The following is a 15366-nucleotide window of genomic DNA, read 5'->3' on the forward strand; positions in this document are numbered from 1 at the left end:
AACATATGGGGCAAAATCCTCAACTGTCCAGGTCAAAAAATGAATTTTCTCGAAATTTTGACAAAATGTTACTATTATTAGTAGAATTCTAAATATGAATTATTATTAAATTTGATAAAATGTTTTTTGAGTTACGGAGTTTCAAAATTTTAATCAATATTTTACAATGTATGCCTAAAAAGCTTAAGTGTCCGTAGTTACATTATTCTCCCCTAAACTATATTTAGATCAATAAATTTTATAGTACTTTTTGTCTATTAGTGATTTCTTCTTTTTTCAAATTGGCCTCAAGAACGTAATAATTTTTTGGATTGCCAAGAACTTTTCCCCAAAATCTGTAAATTTTAAATACATGATCGTCAGTCATATGCTTAAAGAAAATTTAATTAACTCAACAATATCAGAAGTACTTCATATACATTTTGACGTTGCTGTCTACATAATATTATGACGTACAAATCAGAAATGTGTGAAATGTTTGAAATAATCTAACTTTTAAGTAAAGAAAATAATTGTATATTTGCAATTTCCGCTTCTTATAACTTAAAACTAGTTAATAAACTAACAAATCTTATCGAGTGCATGAATTATTGTGAATGAATCACTTCTAAGGATGTAAGTATAAAAATAATATTTAGAATATTTAACCGGATAATACTCCTTTCATATTATTTATAAAAGCCAAGAGAATGTAGCTGACTCGTTTTAATCGCATTGCAAACATTATAAGAATTGACATTATCCATAGAAATTCAAAAAAATAAAATTCAGACTAAAATAATGAGTAATTTCAAAAAGACATAATAATATTGTTTGTATTATTATTTATTATATACTTTAATGTTGTTCAACCTTAGAATAAAAAAATGAACATTCGATAATTCGAAATAACAGTCCCATGAAAATTTCTAAGAGAAATGTTCTTAAAATTTAGAAAATGAAACACAAAGAAGTTTTTCCAAAATCATAACTTCCGAGCTTGCTTGAGAAAAGCATTAAGAATATTGCTGTCAACATAAGCAAAAATATATTTTCTGGCTACAGAGATTTTTGTATCATACCTGTAAATTGAAAATAAGTATTTAAAAGAATGTCAACAACTCCAAAGAACCAACAGTATTATGGAATAAAACACTTCTTGAATTTTTGAAAGAAAATAGTTGGCAAAAGACTCCTGCAGCAGAAATGAAACTAGAAAAGAGTTGAATGTTGTGCCAGGAACCATCATTCAAACAGTTTCAAGGATCAAAATCAAATCAGTCGTTCAAGGTAAAATATTGGAAGAGGGACCATCTATAAACTAAGGTACCACTTTAGGAGGAGGGGGAACGCTTATTACTACAATTTATAACGCGGGGGGATGGAAGTCTTTACGAAGTAACGTTACCAGTAAAATGGCTTGGATTGTAAGAAAATCATATACACCCTGATGCTGTAATGCCTTCCTTCCGGTTGTGACGGCATTTTAAAAAGTCGTGACATATCTATCAAAATGTTGTTTTGATTTTTTAAAACGCCATCAAAACCGGAAGGAAGGCATTAGAGCATCAGGGTGTACATATGCATGAAGTTGTAGATTTTTAAAAATTTACACATTCTTTTGATAGATGGCTCTACAGTATAATACCAATATGTTTTATCAAAATGTTTCCTTTCTAAGTTGTTATTTCTGTGGTTGAGGTTTGTTTTTTGACAGATTCTACATTAAATTATTCATATACAAATATTTTTAGAGCACTCAGCTAAACCTAAGTAAACTTATATAATATTGACAGTTGACAACTATCAATAAAGCTGTCAAATTTTTAAAATGGAGACTTTTTACATTAAATTACTTGTGTACAAGTGTTTTTAAGCATACTGAGATTATTTCTAATAGCGATATCTATTCTTCACAATTGACAACAGTCAATTAAGCTGTCAGGTTTTTCAGAAGGAGCTTTTTTGTTATTATATATAATCTTATAAGCATAAGTTATAAGTATATAAGTTTTTAATAAGTATAAGTTTTTAAGGTAAGTTTTAAATTTTTGCGGCTGTAATTAACGACATATATCGACTAACAGCAAAAGTCTATATCTATATCTTGATGGTCGATCTATACCATTGTTTTTCTTTGGTTTGTAGTCTTGTGTCATTTTGTTAGCAGTTGTCATTTTTCCAGTCTTCTTAAAATAACGTAAATTCAGTTATGGATTAATTGACGTTAACAATGGCGTGCAATAATTATTTTTTACGCGAAAGTATTTTTCTCATTGGAGATGTCGTCACACAAATACAAATACATAACAGTGCTTTATTAGTTGTAAGTAAAAGAATGCATAATTTTTTGGAAAAAAGCTGGAATACCAACACAAGAAGTTCACAAATGCATTAAAAAAGTCGAGATTCTTTATGCTGATTCGCACACTTTACAAAAAAGATCGGGTCAACAATGCAATCATTTAAAGGAATTGAAATTCGAAAAAAATCGTAGCCTTTTATTTGACATTGGTAGTTCTTCTGATATTTTGCAAAAAATGCAAATTGATAAAAAAAGTTGGCGTTTTTAGAAAATCAAAGGAAACCAGAAAGAATCGGTTTTATAAGCGAAGTAAAGTCAGTATATGATGAGATAACAATTAAAGAATTAAATATTATTTATGATGAGCGTAAAAAAGTCAAATAAAAAGTGAAAGTGGTACATTATGTATGTATAAAAATCTTAGTCTGAGCAAAAATATTTTAGGTTATATTTGAAATTGTTTCACTTTGATCAGATGTTCCTTTTTAATTATGTAAAATCAAAATCAGTTTTTATTGAATATTTTGAATTTAATAATTTTACAGTGTTTTGAATTAAGAGTTGATCTTCGTGTATTTTTACTTCAAAAATCACAAACATAAGCTAAAATGTGATGAATCTAAGATTCCTTTCTTCAGATCGCGTTACATTTATTTATTTATATTAGTAAATTGACTTAAAAAAATTTGTTAAAAATATAAATTCAAATATGTCATTTAAGTTCTTTTTTCTATTTTTAGATGACGTGGTGCAATTAATTAATTTAGTTGAAAGTAGTAGGACCGTAAGCCAAGAGTCAAATTATTCGAAGAATTATTTAGCTCTAGGTCAATCACAGGCAAAAAGGCGTCGAGTACCAAAACCAGTAAACAGCAAGAATGGAATCAAAGAATTCAGATTGAGTATCCCATGTCAGTAGTTCGTAAACAGAAAATTTTACACCCAAGTTCTGCTGAATGAGTCAAACAAGAAGCATGCCGCAGCCGATGAATCGGAGTTTGATTTGGCATGCGTTCTCAGTCTGAAGGGATACAAAAAAGAGAGACCACCTAATTAAAATCAGAGTCGACTGCAATAAAGAGGTCTTCGTTGCCGAGGTTACCAAATCCGTAGAAGGCATGGTAAAGATGCAATCTGTGTATCGAAGGGTAACGCTGAAGATCGACGACTTGGATTGTCTTACCCAAGTAGAAGAGGAAGAATCGTATTCGCGACAGAGATGGAGCACTAATCTTGAAGACAAAAGTTTCACGACAGTTCCGAGTGTAGACAAAAGAGCTCCAGAATAAGGGTCACGGGCTTTAGTGTGTTGAAGCTGGTAGTAGATCGCCAGCTATTTAACTTAAAATGATTTATTTATTATTCTTTTCCTTTTACACCAACCCCACATAAACCTGGATTGCGAAATCCAATGTATCTAAGCAGATTTTTTAAAAGTCCCTATACACAAAAAAGTTTAAATAGAGCAAAGATTAAAAGGAATATAAATACAAAGATTAGAAGCAGTTTATTTTATATTATTATGATTTTTGATAATCTATATAAACATAAAAAATTTTGCATCAATCATACCTGACATTTTGAATTGGAGCTTCACGAATTAAATGTTGTATACCCAAATTTAATATTAATATTTCAGATCGAGTTAAACCGACATCAGCTTGTTCAATGAAATATAATAGATTCATTAAATTAATTTCTGCATCTTTAATATCGATTTCCGCCTCCTTTTCTTGAACTATTTTTATGTGTTTCTCTACTTCTTGAACTTTAGACATCTGTAAATAATGTTTTAATAATATTTAACTAGACTTTAGACTTTGGATGCGCAGTGATAAAAAGATGGATTCCGAAATCAATCTAAAGGGGTTATTTATCAAAACTTCTCCGAAAATATTTATTGGTTTATACACCTGTCTTCAGCCTACATTACTTGGCTATACAAGTGTCTCTTTACAAATTTTTCTCTCATACAATATTTTTCTATTTCTATATTTAATACTAAATTTTGCGCCTACAGAGCGACTTGAAAATTAGGAGTACTCGCATTTGCCTGGACCACCCGTCTAATGGGTTTTCTCGCCAGTGGAGAGGGAAACTGTAGAAAACCTCTCCTGAGTACAACCGGTTTATCGACAGTCGAGTTCTAATGGTGTGTACTGGACAAGAATCGACGGTGCACATCATTATACCTCGACGTCAAACCTCCCGCTCAGATTGTCTCACGTGCCGGAAAAATACCAAGCCAAATAGGCGCGAACCAAGGGTACTTACCCTTGGTCCTTAAACGACCGCCAAGCGAGGCATCTATCCGACTGAGCTGATCTGTCGGTTTCTTCTCCGAAAATAAATTAAATTCTTAACCCCTGGCGTGTAGATGACGTGTATACGTCGTGGGCAAATAGAAGAATCCGTCATTTAGCTAAACGCCAAGATAGTTAGCTAACTGGCTAGGCATTAAGCTATTCGACTAACGCACTTTAGGCTAATAGAAGAAAATAATATATTTAATAAAATTTTCAATAACTGAAAAAATCTTTATTAGTAATATAGTATGATCAATTTACAAAGAAATATGGATGTTTCGACTATACTTTTCTATCAGTGTATCCTTAAACCGTAAACAATAAATCAATACATATCATTATAGACTGTGACAGAAGGTATGGGTGTTGTCGACCCAAGACCAAATCATGGTCCCTGATAATCAATCATTTTTATTTTGCTTTATTTAGCTTCAAACGTGGGGCATGTTGGGATTTTATTCTTTATAGCTTGTTGTAACTTTAAAAAAATAAGTTGTGATTGATTTTATTAATGATTTAAAAGAAAATTAGAATTTTTAATTATTTTATTTTGGTAATATTTTGTAACTTGAAATTGTCCCGACTTCGGTAGTATGTCGGTCTTGTTTTTTGATCATGAGGTTAACCAAACCGTTAAACGAATAATAGCCGCCTTCTTAAAACACAGACGCTTTTGTCTTCCGAAAATAAATTGAATGAGACTGTGGATGGCTCACTCTCCTTTTGGATGAAACGAATTCGAGAAAATTTCCGACAATAAAGTTAAGAGAAGATTTGGAGGTTTATTAACCAAATAAAAAATTGAATAATAAATATTAGAGTTACTCAGCTAAATTACCTCATAAATATGTGGGATTAACTAGGATTAAAAGAGTTCTGGATTCGCCGACGGTTGAATTGGTCGACAGGTCAGGAAAGCTATTAGGAAAATAATTTTTTATAACGCGGTGCAAAAAAGGGCACTTTTTTGCACCTTGTTATGAAAAATATCGTTCGTAACTAGTGCTAGCAGTTGCCAATTTTTGAACGAGCACTTTTTTTGGAACAAACTGTAGGCGAAGCTTCGCTTCGCCTACAGTTTGTTCCAAAAAAAGTGCTCATTCAAAAATTGACAACTGCTCGCACTCGTTACGAAATATACTATTTAACTTACTTACAGATACCAAGACGTAGTTTTTGTAACAAGTAGGGTTTTGTTTTACGAAAACAGATAAGATGAGTAAGTAGGAGAAAACATCATCGTTATTTGGTTGATGGAGGAGATGACCTGAAACGTCGGGTGAAAGCCAAGTTTGATGATCATCAAGACTACCCAAATTGGTTACAAAAGTTTCTCATTAGAAAAACGCCTTAGCTGAGGTCAACGAGACGTCTAATCCTAACATCAAACCCCCTTAGCTCCTGAGTATTCCTGACAACAACACCTTCGAAGGGAAAGAGTGTAACAGAAGGTAAAATGTTGTGGACTACAAAACCAAATCATGGTCCCTGTTATGAAATTTAAAAAGCGCCCCACCAGAAGTGACATAGACGCCGCTCCGGGTTACGTGATATTCACGACAAACCGGCGAGACAGAGTCACTCTAGTGTTGCACGCTTCAGAATTAGCATCGTTAAATTATAGACAAATGTAATTATTGATAAATTATTAATTAAATAAGGTATGTTGAGTATTTGGTCATAGCCAGGAAGACGACTGGGAGCAAAGAACAAGAATAGTATATGTGAATTTATAAACACTATTCATCACACGTTATTGTTTTATATTCTGAATTCAACTAATTCACTAATTAAATCATGAATTTCGAAAAATAAATATTATTATTTCTTATAATTTATCTTTTTCTTATTCTTTTATTCAAATGATTTCTTTAAATTTATTATATTTATTTAAAGGTTAAATACATTATATTGTTAATATTAAAAAAAGAATAGCAAAAAATATTTATGATATAGTATAGTTAAAAATCGCATATGATAGTTATTTATAATATAACAGCATAGTAAGTTTTTCTATGCTTTATAGTCAGGATAACTATGCAAAATATTTTAATAAACTGGTTAGTTTATATTTATTGCTGCTATTCTCATGGTTAATATAAATATACGAAAATGTAAACAGAACTGTATTCATCACAGTGTCTTCAAATATTTCTTTGTAGTTTTTTAAAATATTAGAATATAGTAAATTTAACTAGGCTCTTAATTTGAGACAAGTTTTTTTGTATTTTGTACAACTTAATATGCAGTTGAAGTAACTATTTAACACTTATTTGTCGCCAAAACGAACTATAATTTTCGGTTGAACGAACGAAATTTTCTTAGTTGATTGAAATACAACTTCTTTTAAGTGTAATTTTGAATAATAAAAGAAACATCTTTACACTGTTTCCAATGCCTAAGTGAACTTTTCTTACGTTTGAATTTGGAGAAATGCGTATTTAGATTTTTAGAAATAGATTTTCTGATCATTCAGTGAACCAAAATGTGTAACAAAATTTTAGAGCAGAAGGTTAGAACTATTCGCAAATTACCAAAACCCCGTACCATTGTAGAACATATACTTTTCTTAAGACCCGTGAATTTTTATCGACAGTTTTTACCCAAAGAAGCTGTTTATTTATTAGTATAATTCTAAATAAATCATCGTAGGGAAATTATTTGGAATTATGAAGCTGACGAAGCTTCCTAAAAGATCCATGTAGGAATATCCCATGCAATTTTTCTTTTTCATCAAGCATCGAATGCTCCTTATAGCATTCCAAGCCAGACAACAATCTGATTTATCTGTTAAAAATTTTCTTTCTTTTGGCTAAATTTACATAATTTTCTTTCTATCAGAAAATATAATTCACGAAATTCTGAACGTAAACTTTAGAGAGATGAAAGCGTATTTATTTGTGCATTGTAAACCTACCTGAGAGAAATGATTATTTTTCTGGTAATTTTTTAAGTGTTTTATCTCGTGATAAATTTAAATATAATTGAATTTTTCAATTTTTAAAGATTAATTCATCTACTAAAGATTTTTGAAAATTTCGAAGTACATAAATTTTTAACTACAAGTGATTCTTAACCTCCAAATTATGCTATTTTAGTATTTTTCGAAAAGTACTTAAATACATGTAACTAATATCTTCAGATTCTTATAAACTAAAAAAGAAATTTCAGTATGTCGATATTTATGATTTTGAATTAAAAACAGACGTGTGCATTGCAATTTATTAAAGTCCCCGACTTTCTGCTTTCCATGATAGATTTCAATATTAACAATTAAAAAATATAATGTTTTTTTAGATACTATTTACAAAATAAAAATTACAAGCGCCTTGAATTTTTTAACATTTCAAGCAACTTGAAGAGATGTTAAAAAAGTAAAAAAATATTAAAACAATTATATATAGAAATTAAATAGAAGTATTGCAATTACCTCAAAAATTTTAATTTGTTTTTTTGCGTTTTCATACTCTAATGGCGGAATATAAATATTTTGAAGATAATCAGCTTGATTTATAAATCGCTCCTGCTTCAAATTTTTACTATATTCTTCAAAAATATCTAAAGCATTGTTTGGTCGTTCAGAAAGAATTTTATTCAATAATTTACTCAAGTGGTCATACCTACAAAGATTGTGTAGTTCAAATGGAATTATTTAAATCACAATTTATTTTTGAACTTTATATTGAAAATATTTATAATTTAGCAACTTTATTATTTGCTTTTTATGATCGAAGTATATTAGAAACGTACAAACTGTCATCAGATTCTCCATTATGTCTTTGTAAATATAGTTTTGCTTTACGTAATTCATCAGAAATAGATGGAACTTCTGGTGATGGAACCTCGTCAATTTTAAACGAATAATTCATCTTTAAAATGTGTTGTAATTTTTTATTTTACTTAAACTTGTTTTAACCTTTTAATGTTTTCTTTTAAATACAAAAGTTCATAGTGTGAAATTATTAAATAACAGTAAACAAAAGACAATCTTATCACATTTTTTAAAAATAATTTAGTTCATAACTGTAAGAATAGTGTTTGAAATTTTACCACATTCTTAGTTTAAATTATTATTTATTGAGCCTCTTAGCCCAGGTGTTTTTTAAATAAAAAGTTGAGTATGAATTGAGCCGTTCGCTAGAAAAACGACCTAAGTCGACTTAAGTTTTTGACGAAAAAATTAAATTAAAGATTCGGAAACGAATTACTAATATAATTTACGTATTAATTATATCGATCATTTTTCCCAATACAAAGGTATTATCAAAGAATTCTTTAAAAGAAAAGAAGGTCGAGTAAACAATGTTTTGCTACTTTAATAACATTATTTTATAACAAATGACTTAAGTCGTTTTTCCAGCGAACCACTAAAAATGAAACAAAATTAAGTATTTTATGAAAAAACACTTTTATTTTAATGTATTAAAACATATTTATTATTCTAAAAAGTCTTACGATATATTTTTTAGTAATATTTAATTAAATATCAACATTATAATGCACAAGTTTAGTTAACAAAATAAAATTGGCCTTTCTATTGACTCTCCTTTCTCCGGCCTTTCAACTCTACTGGCTCTCCTACTCTCTCATCTGACCCACCTCTTTCTTCTCCCTCTGACCTTCACTTCTCTACTGGCCCTCCTATTTCTCCTCTCTCTGGCCAATCTCTTCTCTTTCTGGCCCTCCTATTCTCTCTCTGGCTCATTTTCGGACTCTTTTCTCCAACCTACTTTCCCTTTCCTTAAGGAGTTGGCGTATTGCTAGGTCTATGGTTTCGGCTGGCAGACCCTCAAGCGCCTTTGTTAATGTCAGAACACTTTGAGTTAAGACATCTGGTTTTTCCTCTTATACTTCCTTCTCCTCGGCTGTTTCCTGCTCTGGGACATCCTGCTCATCATTTAGGTCAACTTCTTGCCTTTGTGAGTCTGCAGTCGAGAAAACTTCCTCACTGGTTTCCTCTCCTTTTTCTTCTCTCAATGGTCTTTCCTCTTTCCTCGTTTCCTCTTTATATGTTTTCCCCATGTAACGTGCGTATGCCCTAGCACACCTAGGACATTTTTCTACCGTGGTGAAGCGTCGACCACAGTTCCAACAGTAGTCGTACCTCTTTGGTTGACGACAATCTTCAGCGTTATGCCCCCCTCGCCAACAGTTAAAACAGCTGTAGGGCGGGGGATCTATCGACCTTTCCGTCGGAATTAGCGTCAAACCACCGAAGACTATTCCCCTGGCCTTTGGCTTGAGTGTTGGTGTCTCAGGTCTCTCCTTTGGTCTGGCTCCTAGCGCCTGTTTCGGTTCGGTCGGAGGTCCTGGTTGAGGGCTGTTCGACCTCTTCATTCGTGGTGCGGGCGTTTGGCTTTCTAGATCGTCGGCAGTCCACTGCCTTTCGCTTCTCTCTCTGAGCGCCTTTCTCTGCTTGGCCCTGGCTTTCTCTAGTGCTACCGTCACCATTGGCTCCTTTGATTTTAGGAACATCTCTAGTTCGTATTCAGCCAATCTGCTTTCATACGCTTCGAGACTCTCTTCTGGGCCCTGGTCGGCCGGCCAACGGTAGGGTATGACCACCTCTGCTCCGTCCGGTCGAATTGTCTTCTTCTTCTCCTTCTTTCCTCTCTCCTCCAGCGTATTTAATTCCGCCCAGTCCTCTGACTTTGTTACGAACATTATCTGTCCCCCCATCGGACCCTCCTTTTCCTCTGGCCTCTGTGCTCTCTCCGCCGTTTGGTGATCGTCTCTTCTTCTTATCACGGTGTCTCTCCTGGCCACTAGTGGTTCCTGGGATGTTGGTTCCGTAATCGGGAAGGATAGGATAGTCGGCCTACTCATTTGGGCGTCTCCATGGTGAAACACTTGTACTGGACGATAGCCACTTTGGCTTCTTCCCTGGCGAGTAATTCGTGGTGGGGATGGGGATGTTTCCCATTCGAGTCCCATGAAATCGGACGACACTCGATGACGGCTCGATGACTTCTGGCTGCGGGTGTTTCTTTGTCTGGACATGGCTTCTCTCTTTCTCTTCCTCGACTTCTCTCTCTGGCTTTGGTTCCCCTCTCGCTCTAAAACAATTTCTTTATTCACAACAAGAACATGACATTTTATGAATTTAGGACAGGTAAGTATGGTTTCAGGTCGGTAATATGGACTTTAGGGACTCGCCGGCTTTGTTCATCTCGTAGAATGAATACAGTTGGCGACCGGACCTCGACGATCTCAAATGGACCCTCGTATTTCGGTGCTAGTTTCGTCGCGAACTTTTGTGCCCCACTGGACAACTTATGGCTTTTCCGCAATACTAAATCGCCTACTTTAAAAGTCACTTCTCTCCTACCTTTGTCATAATACTGTGTTTGTCTCGTTCGTTCTTTGTCAATGTGTCTGGCCACCATGTCTCTTAACGCGTCTAATCTTTTAATTCTATCTACCCACTCTTCTGCCCTATTCTAACTACTTTTCTCGTTCCCTCGACTTCTCTTCGTAGGCTCTTCACTGGCTTGGGGTGTCTTCCGTAATTCAGGAACGCAGGAGACGTCTTCGTGGCCGCTTGTGTTGCTGTGTTCACAGCATGGCGGAACTCATGAACATGAAGATCCCAGTTTCTATGATCGGCACCAATGAAGGTGGAGATAATAGTTTTCAGAGTCCTGTTACTCCTTTCGACTGGGTTGGCTTGCGGATGGTAAGGTGGCGTTGTGATGTGCTTGACTCCATATTCTTCGAGTGTTGACTTTAGAATTTTGTTGTCGAACTCCTTACCGTTGTCGGTTAGTAAATACTCTGGCGTTTCCCATCTGAATAGGACCAACTCCTCGAATGCTCTGGCTACCGACTTTCCGTCTGCTGACTTCAATGGCTTCACCTCGATCAACCTCGAAAACAAGTCCTGGAACACCACCAGGTGCTTGCAATTTCTCTTACTCGGCGGGAACTCCATCGTATCTGCTGCTACTACGGCCCACGGCCTCTCAACAATTCTTTGGCCTATTAGTCCGACTGGTCCGGCTTGAGACACCTTATGTTTGAGGTACCACTTATCCTCAATGGATTCAAACGCGGCTACTGACTCTTCTTCGTCTTCTTGAAGCCTGGACAATGCATCAGGGACATGATGTTGTGCACCTCGTCTGTGAACTATGTCGAAGTCCCATTGCTGCATTTCTAAGGCCCACCTGGCTAAACGGCCTGTAGGGTCTTTTAAGTTCCTGAGCCATTTTAGGGCACTGTAATCCGTGATCACATGGAATTTACACCCTTCAATTTACGGCCTGAACTTCTTGATCGACCACAATAATGACAGACACTCCTTTTCTGTCACACTGTAGTTTCTCTCTGACTCCGTCAAGACTTGGCTGATGTAAACTATTGGATGCTCTCCGTCTTCAAACTCTTGCGTCAGTACGGCTCCAATGGCATAGTTGCTGGCGTCACACTAAATTGTGAACTTCTTTGTGAAGTCAGGTCGGACTAAGACTGGCGCAGATGTCAGCTTCTTTTTCAGCTGTTCAAAAGCTTCTTGTTGCTCGTCCTCCCACTCCCACGTTCGGCCTTTGCGTAGAACCTTTAACAATGGTATTTTGATTTTGCTGTCGTTTAGAATAAAACGGGAATACCACCCGACCATGCCTAAGAAACGTCTGAGTTGTCTCACGTTCTTCGGCTCTGGATAATTTCTCACCGGCTCTGTCTTACTCGGATCTGGCCTCAAACCCTCTCTGTCCAATAAGTAACCCAGGTAAGTTACTTGGGAGCACCCGAACTCACATTTATCTGGATTCATTATCAACTTCGCCTTGTTCAATTTCTTGAGGACAAACTCCAACCACTTAACATGTTCTTCAAAAGTGTCTGTGACTACTATGATGTCGTCTAGATACCCGAAGTCATGCGGCGAAACTGCCACAGTCCTGACCCAGGTATGGCAAACGCAGTGTATTTCTTGCTCTCTTCGGCCATTGGTATTTGGTGATACGCCAGCTTGAGATCTACCTTTGACAAATATCTGGCTTTTCGGAGCTTATCCAAAATATAATCAATGGATGGTAGTGGATACCCATCTTTGATCGTAACTTTGTTGACATCTCTGTAGTCGTTACACTGTCGAAAATCGTTCTCTCCTCTTCTCGTTATTACTGGCGCACTCCTCCAACGGCTGGCAGATGGCTCGATGATATAGTTTGTACTAGTTTGTACAATTGAGCAGCATTGCCTTGGGCCCAAGTTAACATGGCCGGCGACATCCGTCTGATGCCATGTTGTACTGGCGTTTCGTCCGTAACACGTATATGATGTTCCGTCAAGTCTGTCATTCCGTGTTCTTCTGACTCTGGCAATACCCATTTGTCTACTATGGCTTGGATGATATTCTTTTGTTCATCATCAAGCGCAGGAATACCGGCACATTCGGCAAATATTAGTTGTTCGTCCTCTTCTCTCTCTTTTGGCCCAACTCATACCATTCTCCTTGGAAAACTCTCCACAGTCCTTCTTTCAGCTTCACTTCCATGTCCCAGGCCCTACAGAAGTCGATGCCCAAGATGATGTCCTGAGTCAAAGTGTTCATTACTTTGACTGCGAATCCTTGTGCGTATCCGTCGACTACTATGTTAAGATCCAGAATACCGGCTGTTTCTGTGATACCTCCTGTTGCACTTCTTACAACTGTATCACACGGCTAAATTCAGCATTTATACGGCTCTGCGACTCTGGTGTTGATTACTGAAATCATAGCACCAGGATCGAAAAGTGCCTCGTAATGGTGGTCGCCAATAGACATGTCGAAGAAGTATCTGTTCTCCGTCCTAGATCCGTCGATGTCCTCATTACTTAGGTTCGGGTCAGCTGTGACTCTCACAGCCTCTCCCCTCCCCTGGACTATAGGTACCGGGATCACATCCTTACCTTTTGTCCCACACTCTTCGACAATTTTCTCTACTTGGTTTCGGCAGAGTGAGCTCTTCTCACTCGACCGCTCTTGTCTACTTTCTGGCACGAATTTGAACGCTTTGTCCTCTGTTATGTCGTCCTTACCTATGGCTGGCTCCAAACTTTTCTTAACTTTTTCTCCTCTCTCTAATTCTAATTCTCGCTCAGTTTTTACCCAACTACAACTAGGCGTGAATCTGTCTCTACACTCGCTATTTATCTCTACTCTACATGGCTCAAAAGTCTCGGCTCTCTTTTCTACTACACACGGCTCATTATATTCGGCTCTCGTCTCTACTATACTTTTGAGGGGGGTACAGGGCTGCTCTGTGCCCCCCAGACACCGTTTCCCAAAGCGGCTCTGACTGACACACAATTTGGACAATTTAGAAAATTGCATCCTGGCCTCTTACACACCAAACACGCTTCTGTTTGGGCTGGCTTCAGAGGGCATTGGTTTGAATAATGCCCCTGTTGCTGGAAAGAAAAACAGGTTCTCTGTGGGCAATCTCTGGCTCGATGTCCTGTAGTTTGACAGTGAAAACATGCCCCAACGAACTCTTTGGGGGTATTTTGGGCTTGTGTACCATTTTGCCCCGACTTGGGTCCTTTAGGACCATTTGGCCTGGGGTAATTTGGTTTCATTCCAGGTGGAAACATCCCTGGATAAACCATTGGGTAGGCAAATTGCATTGGCATTTGTACTGCTTGGGATGGCGCAGTACTGGCAACTTGACCCTGGACCATTGCTGGCTTCTGGCTTGATGTCGCTGGACTAATGGCTTCGACGCTCTTTTCTTCTGGCTTACTCTTTTCATTCTTACTCTTCTTACTTTTATTCTTCTTTTTCTTCGGTTTCTCTGTCCTTGTAGAGTGATCGCTCTCACTCGACTCCGACTCCTTTTCTAGTGCTGCCACCTACTCATTCTTCGCATGTTTCTGGCTACTCTTCTTCTCCTTCATGGCTGCTAACGGGAAACGCATCTTCTCTTTGGGTAGTGGTGGGGCGTATCTTTCGTCTAAGTCTTTGGCCTTCTCGTAATCTCTCAAAATCTTCTCCATCTGGCTCAACGATTCAAAATTGAGTCGTTCCAGTTGACGACGGTAGGCTGGTGTCAGGCCTTTATAGGCCAGCTTGACCTGTTGTTTCTGGCTCAATGGTCGTCTCATGTGACCCAAGATTAGTCGAAAACTGGTCAGATATGGGGAAATTTTCTCCCCTTTTCCTTGTGTCCTGGCTCGAAGTTCGTCTATGACGTCGTCATCGTCAACTGTTACTAAATACTCATTTTTGAAAGCCATTTGAAATGACTTCCACGAATTTATTTCGCGACGTAACGACCTAAACCAACTGCTAACGGTTTTCTGGAGAATAATTGGCAGTGCTTGCAAAATTTCTTGGTCTGAGAAACCTGAGTTGACTCTGCAATCTTCTAATCTCTCCAGAAATTTTTCGGCATTGTCTTCGTCTCCAAAGAATTTTAGGTCCCAGTCTTTCAGTGTTTTTATCACTTTGGATCTACGGCCTGGTGTGCGTTCTAGATTTTCTAACTACTGCTCAACCTCTGACTTAGGTCGCTCTCAACTTCAGACTCACTCGAAGAGTCATCTAAAATTGATCTCCGGCTCACCCCCACTTTTCTTTCTCTTTTATTATTCTTGTTCGGTCGGTCACTATTTTTGCTTCTACAACTACATCTACTACTTATACGGCCTTCTTCGCTACCACTATACTCAATTTGTCTCTCTACCTTGTCCCTTTTACCCCTACTTCTACTTTCATTGTTTTCGGGATTTAAGGCTGGCTCTCCATTCTCTGGCACTCTACGATGATTGATACTAGAGTCACTCATGCTA

General features: G+C 36.6%; 2 protein-coding genes across 2 annotated transcripts in view; both read right to left on the minus strand.

The window, feature by feature from the left end:
* LOC122505890 (radial spoke head protein 6 homolog A) overlaps positions 1-8459 on the minus strand; it is a 31398-nt gene extending 22939 nt beyond the window's left edge. The window contains exons 1-4 of the mRNA XM_043617759.1: positions 8341-8459; positions 8021-8210; positions 3857-4062; positions 248-335 (exon numbers count right to left, since the gene is read on the minus strand). Of these exons, the coding sequence (XP_043473694.1) occupies positions 248-335; positions 3857-4062; positions 8021-8210; positions 8341-8459 (603 nt within the window). The remainder of the gene's footprint in view (positions 1-247; positions 336-3856; positions 4063-8020; positions 8211-8340) is intronic.
* A 3557-nt stretch (positions 8460-12016) lies between these two features.
* Positions 12017-12364, minus strand: LOC122505892 (uncharacterized mitochondrial protein AtMg00860-like). The gene has a single exon (XM_043617760.1). It carries the CDS (start codon positions 12362-12364, stop codon positions 12017-12019), a length of 348 nt encoding a protein of 115 aa, XP_043473695.1.
* Positions 12365-15366: the final 3002 nt, after the last annotated feature.

Source organism: Leptopilina heterotoma, unplaced genomic scaffold (assembly GCF_015476425.1).
Source record: "Leptopilina heterotoma isolate Lh14 unplaced genomic scaffold, ASM1547642v1 Lhet_38, whole genome shotgun sequence".
NCBI lineage: Eukaryota > Metazoa > Arthropoda > Insecta > Hymenoptera > Figitidae > Leptopilina > Leptopilina heterotoma.

Excerpts from the sequence above, each read along its gene's own strand:
- LOC122505892 (XM_043617760.1), bottom strand. The coding sequence starts at position 12,364 with ATGAATCCAGATAAATGTGAGTTCGGGTGCTCCCAAGTAACTTACCTG.